Genomic DNA, 13,930 nt, shown 5'->3' with positions numbered 1-13,930 from the left:
TCTCTCTGTCTCTCTCTCTCTCTGTCTCTCTCTCTCTCTCTCTCTCCGTCTCTCTCTCTCTCTCTCTCTCTCTCTTTGGAAAACTCAACCCCCTTAGAAAGTAGATATTTTCCACACCTTATGCAAACATAGATACCATAACAAACATAGATACCGTAACAAACATAGATACCCTAACAAACATAGATACCGTAACAAACATAGATACCGTAACAAACATAGATACCGTAACAAACATAGATACCGTAACAAACATAGATACCGTAACAAACATAGATACCATAACAAACATAGATACCATAACAAACATAGATACCATAACAAACATAGATACCGTAACAAACATAGATACCGTAACAAACATAGATACCATAACAAACATAGATACCATAACAAACATAGATACCGTAACAAACATAGATACCATAACAAACATAGATACCATAACAAACATAGATACCATAACAAATAACAAACATAGATACCATAACAAACATAGATACCATAACAAACATAGATACCGTAACAAACATAGATACCATAACAAACATAGATACCATAACAAACATAGATACCATAACAAACATAGATACCGTAACAAACATAGATACCGTAACAAACATAGATACCGTAACAAACATAGATACCGTAGCAAACATAGATACCGTAGCAAACATAGATACCGTAACAAACATAGATACCGTAACAAACATAGATACCGTAACAAACATAGATACCGTAACAAACATAGATACCGTAGCAAACATAGATACCGTAACAAACATAGATACCATAACAAACATAGATACCATAACAAACATAGATACCATAACAAACATAGATACCGTAACAAACATAGATACTGTAACAAACATAGATACCGTAACAAACATAGATACCATAACAAACATAGATACCATAACAAACATAGATACCATAACAAATAACAAACATAGATACCATAACAAACATAGATACCATAACAAACATAGATACCGTAACAAACATAGATACCATAACAAACATAGATACCATAACAAACATAGATACCATAACAAACATAGATACCATAACAAACATAGATACCGTAACAAACATAGATACCGTAACAAACATAGATACCGTAACAAACATAGATACCGTAACAAACATAGATACCGTAGCAAACATAGATACCGTAACAAACACAGCTACCGTAACAAACATAGATACCGTAGCAAACATAGATACCGTAACAAACATAGATACCGTAACAAACATAGATACCGTAACAAACATAGATACCGTAGCAAACATAGATACCGTAACAAACATAGATACCGTAACAAACATAGATACCCTAACAAACATAGATACCGTAACAAACATAGATACCGTAACAAACATAGATACCGTAACAAACATAGATACCGTAACAAACATAGATACCGTAACAAACATAGATACCGTAACAAACATAGATACCGTAACAAACATAGATACCGTAACAAACATAGATACCGTAACAAACATAGATACCGTAACAAACATAGATACCATAACAAACATAGATACCATAACAAACATAGATACCATAACAAACATAGATACCATAACAAACATAGATACCGTAACAAACATAGATACCGTAACAAACATAGCTAGATGCTTTGGCTTTCTAACTGGATTGCATAGGCCGGGGCCTGCTGTTGTGAGACAAAGGCTCAAATGTGTATATACCTGTACTGTAACTTAACCACTTGTAATTGATGTGGTAAGGGTTCACATTCAACAAACACCAATCATTCAGAACTGATGTTTTTGAGGATTTATGTTACTTTTTATTGAAAAAGACTAAACAAAATTGTCACAGACATAATAATAATATTATTATCAACAACTGCAATATTAATATGTATCTACAATATAATTCACAAAATAAAAAAAATCTGTACAACTTCTGGTTTGTGCAGGACATTATAGGAAGACTCTGATAGAAAAATAGACTCAAAAGAAGAAGATGAAAGGTACATAGAAGGGAAGAATGAAACGGGGCCGTACCAGTGGCTGACCTGGCATCACCGTATGACAACCCAATACACACAAACTCTGTCATGGGGATACAGTGTATCACACCTCCATGGACATTCTCTTATATATAATCTGATACACATTTTCTTATGAAGAATTTGCTAACAATAAAAAACTAAACATTTGTATTTGTCTATGTTAATGACATAGGCAATAGAAAGTGACACTTTAGAGCAAGTTGCAAACAATTTCAACACTAAATGTACATTCAGAATAGAATTTGTTGCTGTCTACGGTAACAAATTGTGAAGATTCGTTAGGCCTACTGTATATAGCCAGAATAAAAAGCTCCATATTTTTTACGACTATAACTCGTCTAGTGCGTGTGCATTAGTGTGTACGTGTGTGTGCCTGTATGTGTGCACACATTTCTGTCTGTCTGTTCAGCTTTTGTGTGCCGCACTGTCTGTGTCTGAAAGATAAGAGAACTTGTCCGCCTCATACTCTATGCACCATGCCTTAAAGCAATGTGACAACACAAAGTGCTGGTCCTTTCAGAAGTGACAAAACAACAGCTCTGCTCCCTCTTCACAAGCCCCAGCACACACTAGTCTTCCCAGACCCTTGGGCAACAGCACTGAACATTGTGGGAGGTAACCCGTCTTTCTAAGGAGACTAATCACACACAGCAAAGTAACAAGGTTTGTAATGTCCCCTGTCAGACAAGGCCAAAACACTGATCTAAATACACAGTAGTAGTCGACATTATATGATAACAGATGGTTTCAAATCAACAACAAAAAAAAGAACAGATGAAGGTTTTATGTGCATTTGGCTTTACGCAAAAACTGAATAAAATGAAAGGTTTCTACTGTCAGTGTCATGGAATTGGAGGAGGGGGGGTGTTCTCTTGAAGAGGAAAGTGCACTGTAGCTTTGTATAACTGTTAGCACTGATAGAATCAGGTCTTTCTACATGGTTTGGAATGAAATAAGTACCTCCACATTTTTACTGTTATTCAAAATGGATACTTTTAACAGACAAATAATACACTTTGACTCCTACGTTTCATTCTAACCATTCAATATGTAACTTAGCAGCACTTTATTACCTACATTCATCTGCCCACTCCCTTCCAGCTTTCTAGCTCAGGGTGTCTGGATCCTGAGCGGTCTGGCCGGACACACCAGCCCAGACTGACATACAGAAGGAGACAGAGATGATGTCATAAAAGATGGGAACCAAGTGTTCTAATCCAATTCATTCAGGTCCATAGATGCAGTAAAGGAGTCAATGGAACGCAAATGTGTTCGTGAGAGTCTCCCCTTTCCACAGTGGGGTCATATTAGTTTGTAGCCCAAACAGTTCAGAAACTACAGATAGAAGTTGGCACATCAGCATTACTGACTTCAGACAAGTCCCGTGGGGATTATGGGGGTCGTAGAGCAAAACGGAGATCAACATCGTGTTTCCATAGAATGGTCATATTAGTTTGTAGGCCAAACCATTCGGATGCTACAGCCGTTTTCGTGAAAAGACCGATTTTCGGTCTTACAAAAAATGTATCTCTTGTTTAAAGTGACAGATTTTGATGGGGATTTGTTATTATGTTACTTAGATTGACGCACAGGTGAATTACTTAGATTGACGCAAGGATTAAGTCCGATTTGGATATATTTGGCTGTTTTCGTAGAAGTCGTAGAAGTTTAGAAGAAGTGACTACTAAATGCTAACTCCCGTTCGTATAAGCTGATAAGCATAGCTTAGCATACAGAAATCTGTGGTGGTAGTCAAATTAGTTTTTTAACTGTAATGCAGTTGATTGGTGACGATGACGTCAACATGTGTTGAGGTTGACATCCATACAAACAATATACTCTGATTTTTACCTCAACATAGTGTGAAATACAGTGCCTTCAAAAAGTATTCACACTTTTTACACATTTTGCTGTGTTTAGCCTGAATTGTAAATTGATAAAATATTGATTTTTGTCTCTCTGATCTACATACAATACCCCATAATGTCAAAGTGGAATTTTCAACAAATTAATTCATTTGTAATCACTGCCAATGGTGATTCTGAAATGTATTGACTCAGGGGTGTGAATAGTTGTAAATTAGATATTTATTTATTTAATTTTGAATAAATTAGCAGACATTTCTAAAAACATGTTTCACTGTCATTTTGGGGTATGGTGTGTAAGGGAAAGGGAAAGCGGGATACCTAGTAGATGGGTGAGAAAAAAAACATATATTTAATCAATTTCGAATTCAGGCTGTAACACAACAAAATGTGGAATAGGTCAAGGGGTATGAATACTTTCTGAAGGCACTGTACACATAAAATATTGCCTTAATGTAGGCACATTTTGCTGGGGGGCAATGAGGAGACCTGGGAGCTTTCCCCACTGCTCTTTCCCCCATCCATTTACAATGGAAATTCCATTGTTTTGGTCCAGTTCAATTGACCTATTTAACACATCTATTCAGTGGGAGTTCCATTGAATGAAATCACTGTCTTATCCTTCTTCATCTCATCCTAGGTCAGCGTTTACCTAAGTAGGGATTGCTACCTCATGTGTGGTTGCCTGATTTTAAAATGGGGTCATGAGAGAAACTGAAATAAAATTAACTAAATCGCGCTTGGTTCATAGAACCGGGGTTACATCAGTAACCTCCGTTTGGCACTATATGCGGTTGTAATAAACAGAGCGGTTTGTGTTTTCTTCCTACAAATGAGGCTCTATCTTTTTAACCGTTTAAGCTGCACAATATTATGACCCCATCACTGAAAAATAACACACTCAGGAGCACATCCTGCATGTGTCTTATGTTTCCTTCTGACCAAAATCATTATGACAAGACCAGGCACTAAATCAGACTGGGTGAAAAGAACATTATCAATGAGGATGTTATTTTCTACACAGAAGATCATACACAATTATTGCCTGAGGATCTTCTGAACTTCCCAATACCTTTCTGATGCATTTCAGTCACTTCAAACTATACTTACTTCAAAAGTACTGTCAGACTGATTTGTAATAAACTGTCATAGCCCAAATTTAAAAAGTAAACATTGGCTGCTGATTACTTCACTTTTTTCACGATCGTAGGTCAAAATATCAAAATGGGGTCGCGGGCCAAAAAGGTTTGGGAACCCCTGTACTAGGTACCCCTGGACCGTTGAGATGTATCTTCATGCCAGTTTATATGACATCTCTTGCACTGTGAGCTATTTTAAAGCCAAATCTCAAGTGATGGCTCATGTTACTGAGACTTGCGTTAAGGCTCACGTTGCAAAAGATGCTATAAAGATGTAGGATCTTAATTTGACCACTCTGTTGCCGCTGAAAATGTTCCTGCGCTGGAGGAATGCAGATGAGCTTGGCGATTTACATACATTCACTGAAAACCCGCACTAACACACGGTTATATTATCATTATTGCACTTTTCATGTAGCCAAACTTTGGCCAGGTAATAGCCTAACCACTGATCAAGCAACATTACATTGGCGAAAAAGACTAAATACTCAAATCTGGTTGCTGCAGGATTATTTTGCTGTGACAATACCGGTCAAATTAAGATCCTACATCTGTACTAAGACAACAAGAAGATGGACTGAAGCATAATGTACAGTACCACACTAATATGAGCTATGCAGCGCTAGATACACACATGCACAGATGCACGCCACACACACACACACACACACACACACACACACACACACACACACACACACACACACACACACACACACACACACACACACACACACACACACACACACACACACACACACACACACACACACACACCATAGATGAGGTTGTTGGAAAACTGTGGCCAAATTAGTGGTATTACATGTAATCTTCAAAGATTCTTTTCAAAGGGTGAAAAATGAAATATACTTTTTGTACAGAGATTAAGCTGTCTATACTTTTAGATTGTCAAACTGTGCAACAGTAAAATGAAGAAAATAACTACATGCTGTAGCTACATCTCTTGGCATCTAACTGACACAATCTTTTACACAAAAAAATGATCTCTTCCCTTTGTTCTGGATAACATACATTTCCTATATTTCCACAGCTATTTGGAAAGTTGAGAACACAATAGGATAGGCTGGTTGATTGGGAATACAACACTCCTTCCCTGCTACGAACACTATCCCTCTCCAGCCACCCTTAATTAGTCCAAGTAAACAACACTAAGCTAATTCACTAAGCTAATTCAAAATATCGGGGCAGCTCATATTTACAAAATATGCAAATAGAAACATCTCTTTGGTTGTTGCGTTTACAGCGATTAAACTGTAGCAAACTGTAGTATACTGTAGAATACTATACTCCACACTGTAGTATCCCTTGATCGTATAGTGCTTACTACGGAATTTTGTAGTATACTGTAGAGTACTATACTATACACTGTAGTATCCCTCGATCATGTAGTGCAAAGATCATAAACTAGATTCAGCCACGGGCTGATGTTTTCTAGAGCAGGTGGTCGGGGAGCCGAAACATCATTTCAAATAATTTGCAGATTGGTCGCAAGAAGCCCAAAAATATATAATATTTGACTAAAACATAACAATTTCAAACTTTGCTTATATTTGTATATGATCACGTGTCTATTACGCGTGGGAATAGTTGGCAACAGATTTCCCAAATAAAAATAACTTGTAACTGATTTCCTGGTGTTTTTACAGTCTTTTATGTCCAACAATGAAAATGATAAATAATGAAAACTTGGAGGGCCAAATAGTCGGCCCGCGGGCCACTAGTTGGGGAACCCTGATGTAGTGCTTACTATATAATTTTTTGAATACTGTAGAATACTACAGTACACATTGTATTGGTATGCTAATATTGAATTTGCATATGTCCTTCCCCCACACCCCAATTTGTGCCACAGATAGATAACAAAAGAGAATAAAACAAAAATATTATAGTAAATACTACAGTATAGTACAGTAATGTCTGCAAAAACACTACAGTAAAAACTACAGTATACTACAGTAATGTCTGCAAAAACACTATAGTAAATACCACAGTATAATACAGTAATGTCTGCAAAAACACTACAGTAAATACTACAGTATACTAGAATAATGTCTGCAAAAACACTATAGTAAATACCACAGTATACTACAGACAGATCCGCAAGAACACTACAGTAAATACTATAGTATATAAATATAGTAATACTACGAAAGTAAAGGTATATATAATTTTTTCATGTGGAGTGTCTCAATGTGACAACTTTCTAATGTTCTCTTGCGACTTTCAAATGCTCACGCACACAAACACACACACACACACACACACACACACACACACACACACACACACACACCACACACACACACACACACACACACACACACACACACACACACAGTATAAAATGCTACCTAACCCGTCTCATTCCTATAGTGCCACGGGCCAGAAGAGCCATCAACTCCTCTCAGTCAATCTACCATCGCTTCCCACCAGATGAGGGACTTGTGTGAAGAGAATAAATAATATTGCATTATATTCTCTGGTCTGTTAATTCTGTATTCGCTTGTGCCTTAGTGTCTTCCTCAGAAAATGACACTCACCTCACAGTCAAACCATCTTGCAGTAGTACAGACAGCCGTTAGGAGCAAAGGTCAAACCTATCATAATAGTATTTAATGTAGTATTTCCCCCCTAACATCTCTGCAGTCATATTTCTGATTCTCGTCTTAGAGGCCTTGCTTCTGAAGGCATCGTCAGACTCCTGGTATCCTGATTGTGTTCAGAATGTACAGAGACTGTGTCTGTGTTTGTCTCCTCCAGTGTTGCGTTCTCAATGCCGTTCTCAATAGCACCCTGATCCTCCATTTTTACCTCCTCCTTCTCCTCCCCATCCTCCTCTTTCTCCTCGTCAAACGTCTCCTCCATCTCCACTTTTTCAAGGGCCACCTCGTTCTCGTAACAGAAGGAGTTGGAGCAAGAGACCAGAGACTTATTCTCGGCCAGCTCCCTGGCACTACACTGGGGCGTGCTGCTCACCTCGTAGGTTTTCTCGAAGCGTGAGTAGTCCACCTTGTAGTAGTTATTCTCCTCGAACAGGACTGGCTCGAAGCGGTGGCCCCAGAGAACCTCGCTGGCCACGTAGGAGCTGCGGCACTGGGTGGTCATGGCCGTGGCTTCCACCATACCTTCCAGGATCACCACCATCTCAAACTGGGACGTTTCCAGCTCCTGTTTGCTCATCTCGTACAAGGGGCTGTCCTCGTCGATCTCATGGACGATGGTGATCGGCGACACCAGGAAGACACGGTCGACGCCGCTGTCGAAGCCCACGTCGATGTCCATCTGGTCCAGGGGGATATACTCGCCTTCAGCCGTGGTTCGCGACCTGAGGAGGTGGGCGCGCACGTGGGCCTCCACCAGGTGGCTCTTGCGCAGGTTCCCCACGCGCCACATCAGGCACAGCTTGCTGTCCCGCATGGCCACCGTGGCGTAGTGGCTGAAGAGCAGCGTTTCGTTCCTCTTCTTGGGCTTGGCCATCTTAGCCATGACGGCGCCAATGATGAAGGCGTCGATGATGCAGCCGAAGATGCTCTGGAAGACCACCATGAAGACGGCCACGGGACACTCCTCGGTCACGTAGCGGTAGCCATAGCCAATGGTGGTCTGCGTCTCCACGGAGAAGAGGAAGGCGGCGGTGAAGCTGTTGACGTTGGACACGCACATCTGTGTCTCATTCTCCAGGTCACCGTAGGAGAGAGCTACCAGCCAGAAGACGAAGCCGAAGAAGAGCCAGGAGAGGAGAAAGGACAGGCAGAAGATGATCAACATCCAGCGCCAGCGGATGTCCACACAGGTGGTGAACAGGTCGGCAAGGTAACGCTGGCCCTTCTCGCTCATGTTGATGAACTGCACGTTGCAGTGGCCGTCCTTCTGGACGAAGCGGCTCACAGCCTGCTGCTGCGCCGCGTGAACCTTGGCCACCGTGCCGTTGGCGTAGCCATTGGGCACGGCGGCGATGGCGGCCAGCTTCATGCCGTCTTCCTCGGAGGAGACAATGCTGTAGCGATGGCTACGCACGCTCCCCATGGCTTCCCCCTGGGAGGAGGAGCAGCTGGGCCCAACCGCTGCTTCTGCTCTGGAAAACAGTCTGAGTTTTTGGTAGAAGCGTTGGAGAAACAGTTTTGAATGCTCGTGGGGACCCACTAAGACAGGAAATGTGGAGGGCAGGACTACAGGGTCCTAGGGAGTTGGATGGGGAAAAGCTGCTGTTGTACTGGGGCTTCTCCAGAGGAGAGCCGTGCTGGCGAGGGGCCTGCTCAGTCCTCCTCTCTTATGGGTGTCTTGGACCTCATCAGTGAAGTGGGCTGCGGAAAGGACAAGCAAAAAGAAAGGTCTGTGTTATTAAGACTAATTGGTGGAACCACGAGGAAAGATCAGCGGCGTTCAACCTAATGTCTAAATGATGCATTCAACACTCAAAGGTGCCAGCACCACAACTTGACAATTCACACGGAAGTAAATACATTCTACTGTACATTTTAGAATATTTAAGTAAACGTTTGGCTCAGGGATTGTAGACATCACAGACATTTTTTATTCCAGTTCTGTGGCAGCTGACAAGGTAACAGATCCTCTCTGCTCTGCTTAGTGCTGGTATTAATTAGGCTAGGTCAGCCAGTTGAAAGTCACATTACAGATCAGGTTCATGTTAATCAAACAAGTCATTGGAGCACAAAGGAACCTCTGTGTGTCCATCACAGGAGGTTGGTGGCACCTGAATTGGGGAGGACGGGCTCATGGTAATGACTGGAGTGGAATAGGTGGAATGGTATCAAATACATCAAACACATGGATTCCAGGTGTTTGATGCCATTCCATTTGCTCCGTTCCGGACATTATTATAAGCCGTTCTCCTGTGGTATCCATGTATGTGGGTTTCTGCAAAAAAGATCAGTGATCATACCTTTTCCCAATATCTTTTTACTTGATATTTCCCCCCCAATTGTTTATTTACATAGTGCTAATGTCCAGTGCTTGTCCCCCACTGTAAGAGTTAAATAGACATATTTTAGTCAATATTTTCTGTGGGATCTTTCAATGATCTACTAGGGAATAGAATAACACCTGTTCAGTTTCTTCTTCTACTCTTAACTCAACAACTTCTATAACGTAACCATGTAATCAGGTTTAAAGGGCCAGTCTGTAAACAAGCTCCATACAGGATGGTCTCTTTTAAAGCAACAATAACCTTGCAGTGCATGCAACAGAGCAACAAGGACAACTGAACTAGAAAACCAAGTAACTATCGACTGCATTTGTGTGGCCTGAGAGAGCCATTAGAACGCACCACAGGGTATGAATTATTATCTGCCGGCATACTTCCACCCTAATGCCAAAACAACTACCAGTGATTTGAACCACTGTCACAGAGAGAAGGTCAAGATGTCCCGTGTGAGAGGCAGTCGGTTGCACTCTGTGGTTATTTTGGTTGGCCCTTGCAGGTTGAAAAGACACATTTGTGTCTCGTTACGAGGTGTGATCTGTCTTGTCCATTGAAACATATTGGATAGTGAATACGTGTCCGCACTCTCAAATTCCCTTGGCATAAACGCTTGGTATTTAGAGTAGGCTATTACCAATTGATTTACACTAAGTAGGCCTTTGATTGTAAAAGATAAAAGCACTAAAGTAGAAGAAATCAGTGTGTATAATTTAACTCTTTTAATTATCCCTTGAAAATATTGCACTCTTTACTGAATGTGACTTTGAAAACGCACAGAGGTGCGTTCAAGACAACAGGGAACTCTGGGGGGAAAAAACAAGCGTCCAACTTGGAATTCCAAGTCGGGAAACTCAGGCATCTTTCCGACATGAAGATCACTGACATCATGATTTTTTTCCCAGAGTTCCCAGTTGTCTTGAAAGCTCCATCTCATCCAAGTCCCTCATCTCTGTTTTGCTCATCCAGTGATGTCACTGTCAGGTTGACTAGGAATAGAAACTAGTGTTGATCTGCATGATGTACTATTGGGAGTTTGGGGCTTCATTTGTTAGAACTCCTGGGGCACTATGCATATATACTGTTCCTGCCGGAGACTGGGGTTTAGTCCCCAACTCCACCTTCCAAACTATCCCTCCCACCTTTCTGCATCACCTTTTATTTTCATATACAATACTCTCCTTCAACAACAAAAAGTAATTAAACAAGAATTTAGTTTACATGGACGAAGTCCTACTTAAAATGTAATTTTTCATGATCAATCCATCATGTTTGTGTTGAACACATAAAACAGCTAAACTCTTGAGATACCACTAGATCAGTGAAACACCTGGAATAAAACAACAAAATAACTTGTATCTATTTTTTACATCTGCAGTTCATGAGGTTTTCGGTGAATATTTCATGTAGCGACCAATGACCCATAGGCCAGGCCTACTATCCTGAGAGAGATAGAGGCTGGTTCACTGTGAATGAGCTTCCTATGGGACGTCCTAATCTTCTCCAGCTAACTAACTACACCACCACACACCACACCCTATTACAATTAACAGGCCAAATCAGACCGCAACCACCCCATAATCACTATGCTTCCTTGCTATCTAACAAGTCATTTGGCCCCACTGACCATCTACCAATACCTGCGTTGTACCACAACCCCAACACCACTAAATGCATTGACTCAAGGCTAAAACAAACGTAATGATGAAAGGATAAACCAATGGAAAGATATCCTGTATACATACACACTGACATTATACGACAGACCAAGAACATGAACATCAGACACCGGCAAAGACGCTGGTTACAGTATCAAACTGATACTGCCTACTGAGTCCAAAAGGTCAGGGACAACAAATAAGACTGGGGTGGAAATCAACAAACAGCACGCCTCAGTTACACCCAATCACTTTCCTCAAATGAAATGTGTCATTGTGAAGTCCGTTCATTAGATTCCACATCAACCCTTATCTAACCAGGTCATCAGTGTGACTGTATGCACTGGGCTTAGCTGCACCACACAGACTGTCATTATGAAGTCCGTTCATTAGATTCCACATCAACCCTTATCTAACCAGGTCATCAGTGTGACTGTATGCACTGGGCTTAGCTGCACCACACAGACTGTCATTATGAAGTCCGTTCATTAGATTCCACATCAACCCTTATCTAACCAGGTCATCAGTGTGACTGTATGCACTGGGCTTAGCTGCACCACACAGACTGTCATTATGAAGTCTGTTCATTAGATTCCACATCAACCCTTATCTAACCAGGTCATCAGTGTGACTGTATGCACTGGGCTTAGCTGCACCACACAGACTGTCATTATGAAGTCCGTTCATTAGATTCCACATCAACCCTTATCTAACCAGGTCATCAGTGTGACTGTATGCACTGGGCTTAGCTGCACCACACAGACTGCAACTGTTTATTTAGCCTGTGTGCAATTAGGACAGCACCAGCTGAGACAGATGGAAACTGGTTACATAAACCTGCTCCTTTAAAAAATATATATTATTGCAAAGAATAGATCAATAATTTCTATCCAATATTCAGCAGCACTGCAGCACCATTCATTATGGAATGACCTGCTACTATGGGATGTCAGGGTTGACAGTTGGCTTTAATTTGTTGTTTTGAATCATGTTGTTCAGAATTAACAATATGATTGAGATAAATATGTTTCCTAGTCTAACTTTATATTCGGATCATAATCAAATAAGCATAGCCTAATATATTTAGGTAGGCTAGGCCGACTGTCATAATTTATGCATAGGTCTATAACGGCCAATGGAATAATCAAATACAGAAACAAGCTATAAGAAACAGCGATTAATAAACACTGATCAATTGATTATATATATATATATATATATATATATATATAATATTTATTTATTTTCTGAAGCAATGGGTGTAGGCTACTGGGCATAATTATATCAACCTGGGCTGGCCTACAGGCTGCTTGTTTTCTCTGCGTGACAGGTGCACTAAAGGGAGAAAGTAACGGTTTATGTTTCGTTGTCAAGTCAATACACTTTCCAATTGATAAGGGAGCACTACCTCGGGTATTCATTGGATATGAGTTGCGTAAATTAAACATACTTGAATCTCGCTGACGCATCGATACCCACACAATTAGTAGCCTATAACCCACAGAAGATTAAATTAACTCCCTAACTCTCTGAAGTATATCGAAAAAGTGCTTGTTGAACAGTACAAATATGAGACAGCCTCAAAGACAGTAAAACTGAAATAAATAACAATATTTTAGCATGAACACTGTCTGGGCCTCTGGTTATATTTTAGATGATCACTCTTTGTAGAAATAAAGTAAGCTATGTCCGGTTCAATTTGTAGGCTAACATTATACAGAAGACTCGTTATTCACGGTTGCACCGTTAGAACAAAGTAACGGGACATTGTTTACCTGTTGATCTTTCGAGAGTAAATCAGCGGTAATTTATTCTAATACATCCCATGCATCCAGGTAGGTTTTTGCGTTAATATCCATATTTGGGTTCCACCATTCATATTTGATATCCGGATAGACATCGTAATTACTGCCATCAACCTCTTCAGCAATCACTGAAGATACTTTGCTTTGCACGGGCGGACTTTGAAAACACATGTGCCTATCCCCCGCCCTGTCGTTGTAGTCGACCAATAGAAAGCTACAGCGCTTGTTTGGACTCCAGCATCAAATAGTTCATCATGTTCAAAGCCCACCAATTATAATAATAGACTGATAAAAGGGCAATAAAAAATAATACTACAATTTTGTTGTAATAATATACATTATTTAAAAAATATATGCTTTATTTTCATCAACCTTACACTAAGTAATAGTTTAAGTCATCTTATATACTTTTTTGGGTATACTAGTCTACAGTACAGTACAGTACAGCACGCACA

The 13,930-nt window shown here is 40.4% G+C and overlaps 1 protein-coding gene across 1 annotated transcript; it reads right to left on the bottom strand.

The window, feature by feature from the left end:
• Nucleotides 1-1,795: 1,795 nt before the first annotated feature.
• Nucleotides 1,796-13,617, bottom strand: LOC106602059 (inward rectifier potassium channel 2). The gene is made up of 2 exons (XM_045715708.2): nt 13,446-13,617; nt 1,796-9,377 (listed from the first exon to the last, which is right to left on the bottom strand). Exon 2 carries the CDS (start codon nt 9,097-9,099, stop codon nt 7,720-7,722), a length of 1,380 nt encoding a protein of 459 aa, XP_045571664.1. The 5' UTR covers nt 9,100-9,377; nt 13,446-13,617; the 3' UTR covers nt 1,796-7,719.
• Between the last annotated feature and the right edge of the window lie 313 nt (nt 13,618-13,930).

Source organism: Salmo salar, chromosome 03, assembly GCF_965601325.2.
Source record: "Salmo salar chromosome 03, fSalSal1, whole genome shotgun sequence".
NCBI classification, from domain to species: Eukaryota; Metazoa; Chordata; class Actinopteri; order Salmoniformes; family Salmonidae; genus Salmo; species Salmo salar.
This window is presented reverse-complemented; position numbering and strand designations above follow the sequence as displayed.